Source organism: Rana temporaria, chromosome 7, assembly GCF_905171775.1.
Source record: "Rana temporaria chromosome 7, aRanTem1.1, whole genome shotgun sequence".
In the NCBI taxonomy this organism is placed as follows: domain Eukaryota; kingdom Metazoa; phylum Chordata; class Amphibia; order Anura; family Ranidae; genus Rana; species Rana temporaria.
Genome location: NC_053495.1, coordinates 134,666,998 through 134,685,215, shown reverse-complemented (window position 1 = coordinate 134,685,215; position 18,218 = coordinate 134,666,998). Strand labels below are relative to the sequence as shown.

Sequence of the window (18,218 nt, the reverse complement as noted above, 5' to 3'; positions counted from 1 at the left end):
TGCTTCTATGTATTCCCATCTCCACAATTCATTTTCATTCGTTTTTTTTTTTTTCATATGGAACTGCTCGTATTGAGCAAAGAATTTTGACCATACTCACCCCTGTCCGTTACCCCTGATGAACGTTGTATACCGGAAATGCGTCGGGTACCAGGGATCATCATCCATAGGAGAGTTGTAGTTTCATTATTATTGTATTTTTGTTTTTTGGTTGTTTTTTGCTATGTTTTGTATATGTTTGTAATGTTACACACTTAATTTACATTCACCTTGGTGCATGTTTTTAAACTGTTGTACGCATGTCTGTTGACATTTTCCATTAAATAAATATTGTTTCTACAACATCACAGTGTCTGGCTTTCAAAGTCCCATCCTAGGGGGAACAACTGTTTGTTCTAAACATACATTCAGAGCTACAATGGAATGGTTTAGATCAAAGCATAATTATGTGTTAGAATGTCCCAGTCAGAGGCTAGACCTAAATCTAATTGAGAATCTGTGGCAAGACTTGAAAATTGCACAGACGCTCGCCATTCAATCTGACAGAGCTTACACTATTTTGCAAAGGAGAATGGACAAAAATGTCACTCTCTAGATGTGTAAAGCTGGTAGAGACACCTGTAATTGCAGTGAAAGGTGGTTCTACAATGGGGGGCAGAATACAAATGCCCGCCACACTTTTCAGAAACTTTTCTTTTTTAAACTTTAAAAAAACATTTATAATTTTCCTTCCACTTCACAATTATGTGCCACTTTGTGTTGGTCTATCTCATAAAATCCCAATAGAAATACATTAATACATTTTCAAGGCACTGTATAAATAGAATAAAAAGAAGGCTCATTGTGCAATATGTAAAAATCGTGAACTTATTAAAAATAAGACCATTGCACTTACAATTAAAATTAAACAATCAAGTGGTAGAGAGAGGAAGATCCAACCGTGGGATCGGTCCGGACTGTAGTGACATCACAGTTCCTGTCCAATGTGTTTCCCCGTAAAAGGCTATTTACGTCTGCAAAAAGAGGACATTCTACGCAAAATAATTCAAAGCTCAGTTCAATTACATTGACTTAAAGTACTTACAAAAGATTTTTCTTTTCTTTTTTAGGTTGGGATAGAGTAGGGTCAGGTTAAAAACCTTTGACATTTATTATTAAATAGTGTCCCATTAGCAAGAGTTCCTTTCACTTCCTGTCCTAGAGACACACTTTAAAGCAAGACGAAATTTTGAACATCGTAAAAACTCTCTTAAGGTTAGATTCACACCTATGCATTTTTAGTGCTTTTTGCATTTTGCAGATTTGCACTACAGAACATGTTCTATAGGAAACCATGTTAAATGGACTGTAGTGCAAATCTGCAAAATGCAAAAAGCACTAAAACTGCATAGGTGTGAATACAGCCTCAGACTATTCTACCACAAGTGTTCCATCTATTCCTTTTTCAGTTCCCGCTGGGTAAATCTCCCCAGCGGGAACATAGACATTTAAGAAAATGTGCACAGGTTTGATAACCCCTATCCAAAAATAAAGTAAAAAGGGTGTACTTTAGATTACAATCAGCAGCAGGATATGCCTCATGGAGAAAAGATTGCACAAGGAACTTCACAAGATTGCAGGAGGAACTGTACACAGTGAGATTGAGAGATAAAAAGAAAGAGGGACTCTTGGCATGAGGCTTACAAAAATAATTGCAAGTATAATTTTACAGAGACTGTATTAGTAATTGAAGATTTTCATAATGACTGGCTGGCTTTGTTTGCTTGATGCTTTGTACATTTTGAAATCCATCTGCGCTCTACCAGAATTGTTTTTCTGCAACTCTGCAGTGCTAGTTACTGCAAATAACTTATGGAGTGTTTTGTTTATGCTACTTTGAATTTTAATAAATACCTATTTGTGTTATATAATAAGTACACCTTGGAAGTATCATACAATACATAATATAATACAAAAATTAGACAAAGCTTTGGGAATGATAGAAAATTTGATTAAAAATCTGCATATTTTTCTAGAATGAACATAAAAGAAAAACATTTCTGTAGATATAATGAGCATACAATAAGACTAAAAGATTGTCAGTGACATGATGCAATATTTTTGTATTGTGGACTCAAATCAGTCTACGCAAGCCAGTACGTGAATATCACAACCCCCAGGTGGTGGTGGGCGCTGGAACGCACTGCTGTGAACTATTATAATTGTAATTACATGCCATTGTTGAAAAGTGGTAGAAAAATTGGGCCTTTGGTGCTGGCGCTGGTGCCACAACACTGTAAGTCCTCACAGTTACTCTTGGTGGGCGCAGGCATGGGCCCTGCTGTGAAATATTAGATCAAGAATTGTAATTACATGCCCCTGTTGAACAGGGGCAGAAAAATCGGGCCTTTGTTGTTGGTGGTGGTGCTGGTGCCACAACATTGTAAGCCCTCACAGTTACTCTTGGTGGGTGCAGGAATGGGCCCTGCTGTGAAATATTACATCAATAATTGTAATTACAAGCCCCTGTTGAACAGGGGCAGAAAAATTGGGCCTTTGGTGGTGGTGGTGCTGGTGCCACAACACTGTAAGCCCTCACAGTTACTCTTGGTGGGTGCAGGAATGGGCCCTGCTGTGAAATATTAGATCAAGAATTGTAATTACATGCCCCTGTTGAACAGGGGCAGCAAAAATTGGGCCTTTGTTGGTGGTGGTGGTGGTGCTGTTGCCACAACACTGTAAGCCCTCACAGTTACTCTTGGTGGGCGCAGGAATGGGCCCTGCCGTTAAATATTAGATCAAGAATTTTAATTACATGCCCCTGTTGAACAGGGGCAGAAAAATTGGGCCTTTGTTGGTGGTGGTGCTGGCGCCACAACACTGTAAGCCCTCACAGTTACTCTTGGTGGGCGCAGGAATGGGCCCTGCTGTGAAATATTAGATCAATAATTATAATTACATGCCCCTGTTGAACAGGGGCAGAAAAATTGGGCCTTAGGCACTGATGCTGGTGCCATAACACTGCAACCCCTCACATATACTCTAGTTGGAGCGCAGGAATGAGCCCGCTGCAAAGTATTGCATCAAAAATTGTAATTACACTCCCCTGTTAAACAGGGGCAGAAAAATTGGGCCTTAGCCACTGGTGGCGGTGCCCAGAACCAAACATTTTCTTACAAGCTATCGGCATAATCATTGAGGAGGAAAATGATAGTCACTCAGCATAACAGGATAGTCACTCAGCATCAGCATAGGCAGTCTTGAAGGGATCTGACATTTCCAAAAAAAATATTAAGTTACATCAGCATCAGGTGCTTGGTAGCTGGTGTGATCCAAGCCTGATTCATTTTTATGAAGGTCAGTCGATCGACCAAGTTGGTGGAGAGGCGCACCCTGTGATCGGTTACAAAGCCTCCAGCAGCACTGAATGTGTGTTCTGAAAGAACGCTGGATGCAGGACAGGCCACTAGCTCAATTGCATACTGTGCAAGCTCTGGCCAGTTATACATCCTCAAGACCCAGTAAGCCAGAGGATTTTTGGTGTCCAAGTCTGATCTTGCCCCTAGGTTTTCCCGCACCATGTAAAACAGATGCTGGCAATGGTTGCTGGAACCGATCATACCTTGGGGCTGCGGACTAAAAAATTGTCTGAACACATCGGTCAGTTGGCCACCTTCTCCACCGCTCCTTCTGTGAAGTCTCAGCAACATGTTGTCCAGGACCAGGATTTTGTAACCTCCCAGTCTCTGGGAACGCGTTGCACAGACCTTTCTGCAAGGCCTCCCGAAGATGTTTCATCTTCTGCTCCCTCTGCGCCGGCAAGATAAGGTCCGCAACCTTACTCTTGTAACGTGGATCAAGGAGGGTTGCCAGCCAGTAATGATGCCTCTCCTTGATAGCACAAATACGAGGATCCTTCCGCAGACTTTGCAGGATCAGGGAGGCCATACAGCGTAGGTTTGCTGAGGCATTCCGTGCGGAGTCCTCTGGGTCACTGAGGACGTCAGGATTCGCAGCCACCTCGTCCCAGCCACGTACAAGTCCATGGGTTTCTTGGGACTGTAATTGATCCCTTGAAGACTGCTGCTGATGCTGAATGCTAGGCTCCACCTCCATGCTGACACAATCCTCCTCCTCCTCCTCGTCCTCTTCCTGTGTGATAGGCGGGCAAGCAGGAACACTGTCTGGTTAAAGGGGGCCTTGAGAGGTAAGGAAATCCTCCTCTTCCTCCCTCTGTTCTGCCTCAAGGACCCTGTCCATTATTCCATGCAGCGTGTATAACAGGTGGATAAGAGGGACAGTGTCACTGATGCATGCACTGTCACTGCTCACCATCCTCATGGCCTCCTCAAATGGTGACAGGACAGTGCATGCATCCCTGACCATGGCCCACTGGCGTGGGGAAAAAAAAACAAGCTCCCCTGACCCTGTTTTGCTGCCATATTGGCACAGATACTCATTAATTGCCCTCTGCTGCGTGTGCAGCCGCTGCAGCATGGCCAACATAGAGTTCCACCTAGAGGGCATGTCACAGATTAGGTGGTTCTTGGGCAGGTTGTATTCCTTTTGGAGGTCTGCCAGCCGAGCACTGGCATTATATGACTGTCGGAAATGCACACAGAGTTTCCTGGCCTGCTTCAGGACATCCTGTAAGCCTGGGTACCTGCCCAAGAACCGATGCACCACCAAGTTAAGGACATGAGCAAAACAGGGCACATGGGTCAGTTGTCCCTGTCGCAGGGTGGAGAGGAGGTTGGTGCCATTGTCGCAAACCACCATTCCTGGCTTAAGCTGGCGTGGCGTCAACCACCTCTGAGCCTGCCCCTGCAGAGCTGACATAACCTCTGCCCCAATGTGGTTCCCGTCCCCCAACCATGGCATCTATTTGCCTGCGTACCTGCGTAGCCCCTTGAACGCCTACGGAGCACCGCTGGTTCCGAGGGCACATCAGCACAGGAAGAGGCCACAGAGGAAGAAGAGGAGGGGGTGGAGGAGAGAGGTGTGTCACAACCAGAAGTAGCATTTTGGAGGCGTGGTGGCGGAACAACCTCCAACACTACTGTACCTTGTCCTGCATCCTTCCTAGCTGCCAGCAGAGTCACCCAATGCGACATGCAAGATAGGTAACGTCCCTGTCCATGCCTGCTGGACCATGAGTCAGCGGTAATATGCACCTTACCAATGACTGCCCTGTCCAGCGAGGCATGGACATTGCCTTCCACATGCCGGTAGAGAGCCGGAATCGCCTTCTGTGAAAAAAATTGGCATTTGGAAACTTGCCACTGAGGTAGCACACATTCCACAAACTCACGGAAGGGGTAGAATCTACCAACTGAAAAGGCAGCAGATGAAGTGCTAGCAATTTAACTAAGCTAGCATTCAACCGCTGGGCATGTGGATGGCTGGGAGAAAACTTCTTTTGGCGCTGCAGCAGCTGGGGCAGGGAAATTTGCCTGGTACAATCTAACGTTGGTGTACCGATAGTAGATTGCTTGCACACACCTAATTCTACACCTTCAGTCCTATCAGTGCAAGCTTCAGAGAGGACTGAGGGTATAGTGGGGTTGGAGATCCCAGCTGATGAGGAGCAAGGAGAGGTCCGCTTTGTTCTTTGGTGTGGGTCTTTGAGGTACGCTTGCCAACAAACTGCATGGCAGGTCGACATATGTCTGGTCAAGCATGTGGTGCCCAAGCAGGTGATGTTTTGGCCACGCAAGATACGCTTGCGACATATGTTGCAAATAGCATCCTGCCTCGTTGGAGATGTGCCTCCTCCTCCTCCTCCTCTCTCCTATCAGGCACCCACGTGGAGTCAGTAACCTCATCATCCCCTCCCTCCCCATCACTGTAAAAAACCTGGCAGTATGCTGCAGCTGGGGGAACATGACTGCCAGATTGCTGTCCTTCTTGGGCACCCCCTCTCTCTGGGCTCACGTTACTGCCTTCTTCTAGCTGTGTACAATCATCAGAGCCTTCAAAACGCTGCGCATCCTCCTGCAGCATGTACCCAACACTGTGGTCAAACAGTTTGGGGGACTCCTCAGGAGGACATGGTGAGCAGAGGGAAGAGGCCGCGTTGGCAGCTGCTTTGCCAGACAAAGTACCCTGAGCCTGGGTGAGAGAGGATAAGGAGGATGAGCACGGCTTGGTCATCCACTCTACCAAGTCTTCGGCATGTTGCGGCTCAACACGGCCAGCTGCCAAAAAAACGGACGAGCATGTCCCACGTGCTGATGAGGATGCCACGACCAGCAGCACTGTTGCCTCTAGACGCAGAGCCTGCTTGCCCTCTTTTATCAGCTCGTGACTCTCTGCCTCCCCTTGTTGTCCTTCCAGACATACTAACGACCTGCAGGGAGATGTAGCTGCACAAATACTGACAATACCTGCTGATCCCTGCCTGTGGTATTAATATGAGCAGATCTCTGCCTGTAGGAATTAATATGAGAAAACCAGCTATACGTAGCTTTAGGTGCACACTGTGCAGAGGACACAGACAGTACACACACCACGTAGCTTTAGGTGCACACTGTGCAGAGGACACAGACTGTACACCACGTGAAAATACTTGCAGAATGATCCCCTGCCCGTGGTATTAATATGAGCAGATCCCTGCCTGTAGGAATTAATATGAGAAACACCAGAAAATCTATTGACGTAGCTTTAGGTGCGCACTGTGTAGAGGACACAGACAGTACACCATGTGAAAATACTTGCAGAATGATGCCCTGTCTGTGGTATTAATATAAGCAGATCTCTGCCTGTAGGAATTAATATGAGAACACCAGCTTTACATAGCTTTAGGTGCACACTGTGCAGAGGACACAGACCACAGACAGTACACACACCACGTAGCTTTAGGTGCACACTATGCAGAGGACACAAACAGTACACCACGTGAAAATACTTGCAGAATGATTCCCGGCCTGTGGTATTAATATGAGCAGATCCCTGCCTGTAAGAATTAATATGAGAAACACCAGCAAATCTATTGACATAGCTTTAGGTGCACACTGTGCAGAGGACACAGACAGTACACCACGTGAAAATACTTGCAGAATAATTCCCTGCCTGTGGTATTAATATGAGCAGATCCCTGCCTCTAGGAATTAATATGAGAAACACCAGCAAATCTATTGACGTAGCTTTAGGTGTACACTGTGCAGAGGACACAGACAGTACACCACGTGAAATTACTTGCAGAATGATCTCCTGCCTGTGGTATAAATATGAGCAGATCTCTGCCTGTAGGAATTAATATGAGAACACCAGCTTTACGTAGCTTTAGGTGCACACTGTGCAGAGGACACACACCACGTAGCTTTAGGTGCACACTGTGCAGAGGACACAGACAGTACACCAAGTGAAAATACTTGCAGAATGATCCCCTGCCTGTGGTATTAATATGAGCAGATCCCTGCCTGTAGGAATTAATATGAGAAACAGCAGCAAATCTATTGACGTAGCTTTAGGTGCACACTGTGCAGAGGACACAGAGTACACCACGTGAAAATACTGCAGCTAGCACAATCACCTGCCTGCTTGTCAGTATATTAGATCTAGATAAACTCAATACAGTGTATAAATATATATACAACACCTGGGATGCATATATATCCTCTACACACTGTGGCCCAGATTCTCAAAGGAGATACGACGGCGTATCTCCAGATACGCCGTCGTATCTCTGAGTCTGAGCCGTCGTATCTATGCGCCTGATTCTTAGAATCAGTTACACATAGATTTGTATTAGATCCGACCGGCGTAAGTCTCTTACGCCGTCGGATCTTAACTGCATATTTACGCTGGCCGCTAGGGGCGTGTACGCTGATTTACGCCTAGAAATATGTAAATCAGCTAGATACGCGAATTCACGAACGTACGCCCGGCCGACGCAATACAGATACGCCGTTTACTTTAGGCTTTTCCCGGCGTAAAGTTACCACTGCTATATGGAGGCGTACATGCGGCGTACCAATGTTAAGTATGGACGTCGTTCCCGCGTCAAATTTTGAAAATTTTACGTTGTTTGCGTAATTTGTTCGCGAATAGGGCTGGGCGTCATTTGCGTTCACGTCAAAAGCATTGTCTTCTTGCGGGTTAATTTGGAGCATGCGCACTGGGATACTTTCACGGACGGCGCATGCGCCATTCGTAAAAAGCGTCATTTACGTGGGATCACATAAAATTAACATAACACACGCCCACATCTACCACATTTGAATTAGGCGGGCTTAAGCCGGCCTATTTACGCTACGCCGCCGCAACTTTCGTTTGAGAATTCGGCACTTGCCTGTAAAAGTTGCAGAGGCGTAACATAAATAGGATATGTTACGCCCGCACAAAGATACGCTGATCTACATGAATCTGGGCCTGTAACTCTAACTGACTAGCCTGCCTGCCTGCTCTATCTAACTCCAAAAAATGACACTCTCTATGTCTGTCTCTGTAAACCACCGCAACACACTACACAAGGCCGACTTCCAGGCAGCCTTATATAGTGTGGGGCGTGTACTAATGTAACAGCACGGGTGAACGGAGTGAACCACAACTGCGGTTAGCAAGGATTTCAATACGATTCTCTATGTGACAACTCAGTATTAGGCCCCAGGTGTCACTCCTCGCAACGGGAGTTTGGGGGATCTATACATCATCTCTGTGTTACATAAAGAAAGGTGTTGAGCTACTAAGCATGGACGCATTACGACATGCGACCAGAGCTTAGCGTTTAAAATTATAGTTCAAGATCAATATTCCAATACACCTCTATATGCAAGTGATTATCAGTAAGGGACACCAGGCATCACTCCTCGTAACAGGAGTTTGGGGGTTCTCTACATAATATCACCTTGAGCATATAGGGATGTATTAGGCCACTAGAGGAGATGCTATGAAATAGCATCAACCCCTAGCATAGAAAAGTTAGAGCGAACATGTTCAAACAGTTAGGACAAGGCCTTTAAGTATTTTTTACTTCTGTCAAGCACGTAGTAAATATGAGCTGTAGTAACAAGTAATAGTTGCATATGAGATATAGCTCAGGTACTTTGAGAGTTCACGTAGTAATACACGAGTTGTACTGACAACTATTAGTAACGTATGAGAAGCAATATAGCTGAGGTATTTTGAGAGTTCATACAGTAACTAAGAGCTGTAGTAATAACTAATAGTTATATATGAGAGGTGAATAGCTCAGGGTATTTGAGTGTAGATGTGCCTTTAACATATTCCTTAGCAGACATTCCTATAACACAACAGTATCCTAGATGTTGAGCAGTAGAAGATATGATAGGCAATAGCAATTGTATAGCTGGTATATAAGTAGCAGATATTGCTATAGCACTACAAGTAACAGAAATGCAACTTATCCGTTTTGCAGGTTTCAGTATAGGTACTAGGGATCCTGTGGTGAAGGATGTTCAATAGGGTAGTCTGAAAGGTTGTCCCCAGCAATGGCTCCAAGTAGCAGTAGCTGTAGATGGTATTAAAAGGAGTAGTTGAGGCTGGAGCGGTGTTCCGGCATGGGGAGCAATGGCATCCAACTCTGTAGCGTAGGCCGAGCTATGGCTGACAATAATAGAACTGGGAGTGATTGGCAAGTGAATGCCTTTATAGGCTAATGAAAAGGTGCAGTGCATTAGCACTGATTCAAATGACCGCCATAATACGGTGCGCTTCCACGTTCCAGGCTGGAACGCATCACAAGCGGAGGTTCACGGGACATCCCGTGTGAAAGAGCCCTTGGAGTTACAAAGTGGGCTAGTGTTAAAGTGAGGTTTAGTGTGAGAGTTACTCAGAGGGTTACAGAATAGGTTAGACAGAAAGTTAGACTAAGGGTTTGTGTTAAGGTACAGGGGGGGTTAGTGTTAGGAATACAGGGAGGGCTAGTGTGAGGGTTAAAGTAAGGATTTGTTTAAGAGTTACAAGGGGGTTTATTGTGAAGGTTAGTGTTACAGGAAGGGTTTATTTCAGGGAAACAGGGAGGGTTACTAGTAGAGTTATAGAAAGGGTTATTATAAAGGAAAAACCAAGGATTAGAGCGAGTGAGGGTTATTTTATGGGTTACAAGCAAAGTGTTCTGCAACAAAATGTAAGTGCTGAGCTCAAACACTGAAAAGGGAATGTATTGGCAGTAAAAGTAATAGTTGGCTTAGCTTTAGGTGGGTTAAAAGCTTACAGAGTTAAGTAACAATTGATATCTAAGCTATCTGGGTAAAATTAGAAAAAGGTTTAAAAAAAATTTCAAAATGTATAAATAAACCTGGATGGCAAAGTTTTTTTGCTTTTTTTGTTTTTAAAAGCTATATGTTGCAATGTAGTACATTAACATACAGCAGTAAATGTTGTATCTTGCTTAAATTTAAAGGGTTACTCCACGCTGAATAATATAGCGTATACAATTGTGAATTACCTTTCCTTTTCAATCTGCAGCGCTGTCATTTTCTGTAAAGTGCAATGCAATATTGCTACCAGGAGGTATTCTGTACCCAGAGTGTGTACAGAACGCCCCCAGAAACATAATTTCCTGCTTTTTGTTATTCCTGCTTTTGTAATTTTCCCAGAAGTCTATACAAAGATACAAGTCAGATTTCAGGCATCCCATGCAACAAAAATTGTATTTTTGGTGAGATATTCCCAATAGGAAATCACGTCTAAAAGGATGCAGACCCTGCAATTTTCCTCATTAGAGCCCTGCAGGTGCAGAAGTTGATTGATAATTATAAAACCACTCCCATTAGATTCACTGAACACATGGACACAGACAAACACACAAACAATTCTTCAGAATAACAAAAGGTAGGACTCTGCAACAAATGTATTTTTTTTAAATCATTCTAATGTACATAGATCACCCAGAGGGGATTTTTTTCCCCAGGAAAAGTGGAGTTACTCTTTAAAGTATCCTTGAGAAAAAAATAGAGGCTGTCATTGCTGGACTGCTTCTATACATGCTTGTTGCTGGCTTTGTCTAGCTGTTAAATCACAGACTCAGAAGAAGCATGAAATAAATGAGTAACAGAATTTCTTACCTTTATGATTTGTCAGGTCAGTTACTGAGAAAGTATTCAAGACAAAGCATCGGCATGTCACCCAGGGAACTAACATTCTTAGAAGAAGAGGTCAGCAATGACAGCCTACATAATTCTCCAATGACAGGTGTTCTTCAAGCTGTGGCCTTTGTCTGTGAAGATAATGCAGAATCCGACTAGCAGAAAGACACTGACATCTTGTTAGAAGAAAAATTGATTACTTCCAATGGGAAAAAGTCTTGCTGCTTTCACAGATCAAACACCACATCAAGAAACAACACAAAGTCCAATTATTTCACTGGGCACCAATGGTTTATCTGAAGTGTCAGCAATAGCAATTATATATTACATACTGTATATGCAAAAAGTCTCACAGGTCCAGCACACTTTCTCGAGCCCTGCAGTTTTCTTACTTTTTCCCCCAGAAATATCACTGTGTTAGACATCATATAACAGACTGCTTGTTGCAGTAAAGGCGGTGTCCCTAACAATGTCTCAGATGTGTTGCACTGGAAGTTTCGTCTTTGACTTTGAAGTTGAATATGAACAGGACTGCCAAGACAGCTGCGTTTACTATTAAGCACTGGTTATTAAGATAGTGATCTTAGGTAGCTGGGAGTGCAAGTAATGCATTGCTATACAAAGGCCAAAACATTTTTTAAATAGATACATTTAAAGTCAACATCTTTTTTTAGACAGTTTTACATCAAGTCTAAAGCCCCGTACACACAACCGGTTTTCCTGCCACGAAAACTGCTAAGAGAGCGTTTGGCCGTGAAAACCAGACGTGTGTATGCGTCCTCACAGTTTTCCCAACAGGAAAACAGCCGGGAATGCCAGCGGGAAAATAGAGAACCTGCTCTTTATTTTCCCGTCGGGATTCCTGGTGTTTTTTTTTCCGCCAGATTTACTAATACTTTCCTATGGGAAACACTGCAAGGCAGTGCCGATGGAGCATACACATGGCCGGGATTCCCAGCCAAAGCTCTCATGGCAGTTTTCCTGCCGGGTTCTCGGCTTTCCCCCCGGTTTTCCCGGCAGACTTTTTACCGCCGGGAAAACTGATCGTGTGTACAGGGCTTTAGTTTTGCAATATATGAAGATTGATAGAAAAGATGGTAGTGATAATTGCAACTCTATCAACACAAGTCTAGCGTATCCCAACCCCTTGTGGACCAGCCGCCACTGGTTGGCACATTGTTCTCATATCGGGGGCAGCTAGTTACCCCTCCCATACTCCCAACATTTGCTGGACATTTCACAGGACTGCAGCATGGTCATGTTGCAGCCCCACACCTGGACTCGATCAGCAGTGCTGAAACTGGAAAGTGGAAAGATGGTGTTGGACCCGTAGGTTTATTGGAATAAAGTTGTATGTGGACCTCTTAGCAGTGGTGTGGTACTTACATTTCCACCCTTCTTACATTAAACTCAGGTCAGAGCATTAATGTTGGCAGCATCAAGAACGTTTTTATCAGAAATAATAGACCTAACCTGTGTATGCTTAACATTTTTTTTTTTTAATCTATGGTGGTGGCACCTAGCCTTTGACCCCAAGGACTTCCAACAGGCCATGTTTTGGTAATTTCCCTTGGATTAAAGCTCTCTCAAATACCAAGCTGTTACCAATGATTTAAATTACGTAAGAACTAAGGTTAGGAACCACCAATCTATGTGCATAGTAAGGTGCAATAAATATGAGTGATATAATGTAAGGTGGTTTAGGTGTACGCTATTCTTTTTTTGCTTAAGCTGGTCATAGATGTATCAAATTTCAGCCAAGTTCAGCCAAATGTTGGTGTGGGGCCACTCCTGTGTGACTAACACTCAACTTTTGTTGAACAAGCTTGTTGAAAAATGTTTCTTGATCAGTGGCTGTAGCTGTTGATCAGTGCATTCTGAGAATCCCAGCAATCAAAATACAGTCTCAGTGGGAAGGATTCCTCTCTTTATCTTGACTGTGTGGATGGAGGAATCCATATATATATATATATATATATATATATATATATATATATATATATATATATATATATATATATATATATTTTTTTTTATATATGCAATAAACAAAAAGCAAATCATACATCTATGAATAAAAGGCAACTCAAGTAACAAATTAATTCTGCACAATGAGCACTTAAAAAAAAGGCATCATCAATATAAAAGATCAATTAAACAATTTAACCACTTAAGACCCGGACCATTATGCAGGTTAAGAACCTTGCCCCTTTTTGCGATTTGGCACTGCCTCCCTTTAACTGACAATTGCGCGGTCGTGCGACGTGGCTCCCAAACAAAATTGGCGTCCTTTTTTTCCCACAAATAGAGCTTTCTTTTGGTGGCATTTGATCACCTCTGTGGTTTTTATTTTTTGGGCTATAAACAAAAATTTGCTATAATAAATATCCCTAAAAAAGATATAAAAAATATATTTTTTTCCTCAGTTACAATACGTATTCTTTTACATATTTTTGGTAAAAAAATTGCAATAAGCGTTTATCAAATGATTTGTGCAAAATGTATAGCGTTTACAAAATAGGGGATAGTTTTATGGCATTTTTGTTAATATTTTTTTTTTACTACTAATGGCGGCGATCAGTGATTTTTTTCATGACTGCGACATTATGGCGGACACATCGGACAATTTTGACACATTTTTGGGACCATTGTAATTTTCACAGCGAAAAGTGCTATAAAAATGCACTGTTACTGTGAAAATGACAATGCAGTGAAGGAGTTAACCACTAGGGGGCGCTGTAGGGGTTACGTGTGACCTCATGTGTGCTTCTAACTGTATGGGGGTGGGGCTGGACGTGTGATGTCAGTGATCGTCGTTCCCTATATCAGGGAACAGATGATCACTGACATTGCCACAGTGAAGAACGGGGAAGGTGTGTTTACACACACCTCTCCCCGTTCTTCAGCTCCTGTGACCGATCGCGGGACACCGGTGGCGATTGGGTCCGCAGGTCCCGCGGGCACGGAGCTTCGGAACCCACGGCTGGGCTCTTAAAGGGGACGTATATATACGTCCCTGGGCCCAGCCGTGCCATTCTGCCGACGTATATCGTCATGCGGCGGTCCTTAAGTGGTTAAAATGAAAACCCCAAAATGCCAGCCCTCTAACAATTTAAAGTAGACATGTAACAATCCTTAGATGTGGTGGCTGCATTTGTTTTCTTTTGTTAGGCTTTTTTTCCCCCTCTGTTTTTCCCTGGTGATCTTGCCAGTAATACACCTCCTATTGGGGTTCATCCAATGGATGAATGAGCACAGAAACACTGGTGGGCAGCAGCAATGTCAGTCTGAGGGGAGGAAAGTGGTCGATGTATTAGATGTACTAGCAGATTTAACCCCCTCAGCGGTATTCCTGGCTCGGTGTAGAATTTCAGAACCAAAAGCGGTAACTCCGAGCCAGACTCGGGATCGCCTCGCAGTATCCACAGGCAGGGAATTACTTACCTTGTCCCTGGATCCTGCGATGACTCCCCGCTGTGTGATCGAGCAGTGTCCTCCTCACTTGATTTACACAGTGCCCGTGTGCCGGGCTCCGTTCCCTGCGACGTTACGACGCACGGGGGGCGGAGATCAGGGCCAAATTCAAAAAAGAAAATACACACAATACATACAGTATACTGTAATCTTATAGATTACAGTACTGTATGAAAACAAATACACACCCTCTTTGTCCCTAGTGGTCTGCCCAGTGTTCTGCATGTACTTTTATAAAATAAAAACTGTTCTTTCTGCCTGGAAACTGGAGATTGTCTATAGCAACCAAAAAGTGTCCCTTTATGTCAAAAGTGGTTTTAGACCAGCTAGAAAACAGCGATAATAAATTAGAATCAATTGCAGAATTGAGCGATAGTGATTTGTGGGGAAATTCGTCATCAAACAATAAAAGTAATGACAGCGACAATTCTGCAACTGAGCAAATTTCAGTGTTTTTGATTTGATTACATTATTGAATAATTTTTATTATAATTACATTATTATTTGTTATAATTATTTATAGTTATTTATTATATTATAATTTATGATTTTGTTTTTCAAACTGTATCATACCCGAGATGTCTACTAGACTCTTGTTTGGACAGATTTAAGTGAGTTATTCCTAAGGCCCCGTACACACGTGTGTACGGCCGACCGGACAGGTTTCCAGCGGACATTTGTCCAGCCGACCGTTTTCCGGTGGACAAATGTTTCTTAGCATGCTAAGAAACATGTCCGCTGGAAGCCTGTCCGTCGGACATGTTCGGTCGTCTGTACAGACTCACCGTACATGTCCGATCGGCCGCCATCCCTCGCATGCGTCAAAGTGATTCGATGCATGTGTGGAAGCATTGAACTTCCAGGGCCGCGCACGTCGCCGCGTCATCGTCGCGGCGACGGCGCGGCCACGTCACCGTGTATCGTGTACGCGCGGATTTCTGTCTGATGGTGTGTACAATCATCAGACAGAAATCTTCGGGCTGACATGTCCGCTGAAAACGGTCCTGCGGACCGTTTTCAGCGGACAGTCCGTCCGTCTGTACTAGGCCTAAGAATTACAGCCCTACAATGTAAAATGCCAAATTTCTATGCAAAATAATGGTACCGCTTTCAGCACCTAAATCTGAAATAATCATACCGCCAGGGAGGTTAAAGGAGTTGTAAAGGAAAATGTTTTTTCACCTTGATGCAATCTATGCATTAAGGTGAAAAAACATCTGCTGCTGCCAGCCCCCCCCCCCCCCCCCGGAGCCCCCGTTATACTTACCTGACCCCACGAAAGTCCTGATATCCTCTTCGCCGCTCAGCCTGGCCGCTGATTGGCTAGAGCGGATGGATTGAGAGCAGCACCGCGGGGCGGGGCCGAGTGATACAGTGAGCGGCTGCAATTAGTGACCACCATGCGAGCTCTCGCATGACTGTGGTGACTAATTGCGGGGAAGACCAGAGACAGCCGCCGGGGGACCCCAGAAGACATGGATCGGGGGCACTCTGTGCAAAACGAACTGCACAGTGGAGGTAAGTATAACATGTTTGTTATTTAAAAAAAAAAAAAAATTACTTTAGTGACCCTTTAAGTGTACCAACCAATTGAAGCCAAACACCAGATAATGCTTTATAATCAGTTAAAGATTGACTTCTGTACATCCGCCCTGTTGGATTTTTGCTGCTCGATCAACGCTGCCAGCTATAGCAGGGGTGTCCAAACTGTGGCCCCGGGGCCAGATGTGGCCCTTTGCTAGCCTTTATCCGGCCCTTGGGGCACTTTTCCTCCCACTGACACCAACAGTGGGGCACTATATCTTCCATTGATACCAATGATGGGATACTATTCCTCCTACTAATAGGGGCACTACTCCTCCTCCTATTGACCACCAACCCTGAGGCCATATTTATTTTCGCTGATGCTGGGCCAATGACATTTTTTACCTCTGTTAGCCACAATCCGGCCTTCCTAAAGTCTATTGCTTTGTTGCCGATAATGTTTCTCATTTTGTTTCTCTCACTCTCTTGGATGCGTTTCTGATGATGAGTCTGGTCTCATTATTTGACCTAATTTTCTGTGAATAAATTATATATTTTTTCAATACTTTGTGACCCATTTTGTCACTTAGCCACCTAATCTTCCCAATTCAAAGTCACACTGAGGAAACACACTCTTCGGGGTGTACTTAGATACAGTGGCGTCACTAGGGTTGGTGTCACCCGGTGCGGTAAAACATGATGTCACCCCCCCTCTGTCTAGGCTGCCCAGCACCAAGCAGGCAGCGCACGGGCACGGGGCGCACCCCAAACCAGCCCCTGTAAATGATAGTATAGGGCAGTATAGTGGCAGGTTAGGGTAGTATAGAGTGGTATAGTGGCAGGTTGGTGTAGTGGGGTGGTATAGGACAGGTTAAGGTGGTATAGGGCATGTTGGGGTGATATAGGGTAGTTTGGGGTGGTATAGGGCAAGTTAGGGTTGCATAGGGCAGGTTGGGGTGATATAGGGCAAGTTAGGGTGGTACAGGGCAGGTTGACGTGGTATAGTGCAAGTTAGGGTGGCATAGGGCAAGTTGGGATGGCATGGGAAAGGTTGGGGTAGTACAGGGCAAGTTAGGGTGGCATTGGGCAGGTTGGGGTGGTATAGGGCAAGTTATGGTGGCATAGGGCAGATTGGGGTGGTACAGGGCAAGTTAGGGTGGCACAGGGCAAGTTGGGGTGGCATGGGAAAGTTTGGGGTGGTACAGGGAAGGCTGGGGTGGTACAGGGCAGGCTGTGGTGGCACAGGGCAGGCTGGGTGGTACAGGGCTGTTTGGGGTGGTACAGGGCAGGCTGGGGTGGCACAGAGCAGGCTGGGGTGGTACAGGGCAGGCTGGGATTGCACAGGGCAGGCTGGGCATGTCAGCTAAAAAAATAAAAAAAAACGGGATGGTGTCACCCCTCTAGTGGGTGTCACCCGGTGTGGACCGCACCCCCCCGCACCCCCCTAGCAACACCTCTGCTTAGATATTCCTAAAGTCTAAAGGACAATAAACCGGTCCTTTGTTTGAAAAGTTTGGAGACCCCTGAGCTATATCAACTTGCTGGTTGAACGAAAACAATGACTCATCTATGGGCTGCCTTAATGGTAGGATCACAAGGTGAAAATAAAAGAAAGAAAGCCTAAAAAAAGACAACTAATGCAGCCACTACATCTAAGAATAGGTAAGCTTCAATGTAACAAATGTGTGCTTTAGGGGTTACACACTAATACTCCTTTTTTTCTCTTTTGAAGATGTATATCACCAGCACGGTTAAAGCCAAAGGGACACGGCTCGCCAAACCTGTCTTGTGCCTGGGCTTGATGTGTTTGGCTTTTCTTACTGGAATAAACAGGGTGGCGGAATATCGCAATCACTGGTCAGACGTCATAGCTGGCTTTCTCATTGGAAAATCAATAGCAGTGTTTCTGGTATGTATGTATTTTCTTACACAATGGGAAAATGTACTTATTATGAGTGCTTCTTTGTATTTATTTTAAATGCGGCTTCTAATATTTGCTTGTTTAATTCAGGTTGTTTGTGTGGTAAACAATTTTAAAGGAAGACAAACAGAACAGGAAAAATCGCCAATTGACAACTTGGCGCAGATGCCAATGATCAGCATCCCACGGGTAGAAAGCCCCTTAGAAAAGGTAATAATGTTTCCCATGTCTAAATCCTAATGTTCTTGACCTGCCTGCTAAGACATATC

General features: G+C 44.3%; 1 protein-coding gene across 1 annotated transcript in view; it reads left to right on the top strand.

Moving 5' to 3' along the window:
- Window positions 1-18,218, top strand: part of PLPPR5 (phospholipid phosphatase related 5) — a 348,637-nt gene that overhangs the window by 246,540 nt on the left and 83,879 nt on the right. The window contains exons 4-5 of the mRNA XM_040359985.1: window positions 17,761-17,937; window positions 18,040-18,159. Of these exons, the coding sequence (XP_040215919.1) occupies window positions 17,761-17,937; window positions 18,040-18,159 (297 nt within the window). The remainder of the gene's footprint in view (window positions 1-17,760; window positions 17,938-18,039; window positions 18,160-18,218) is intronic.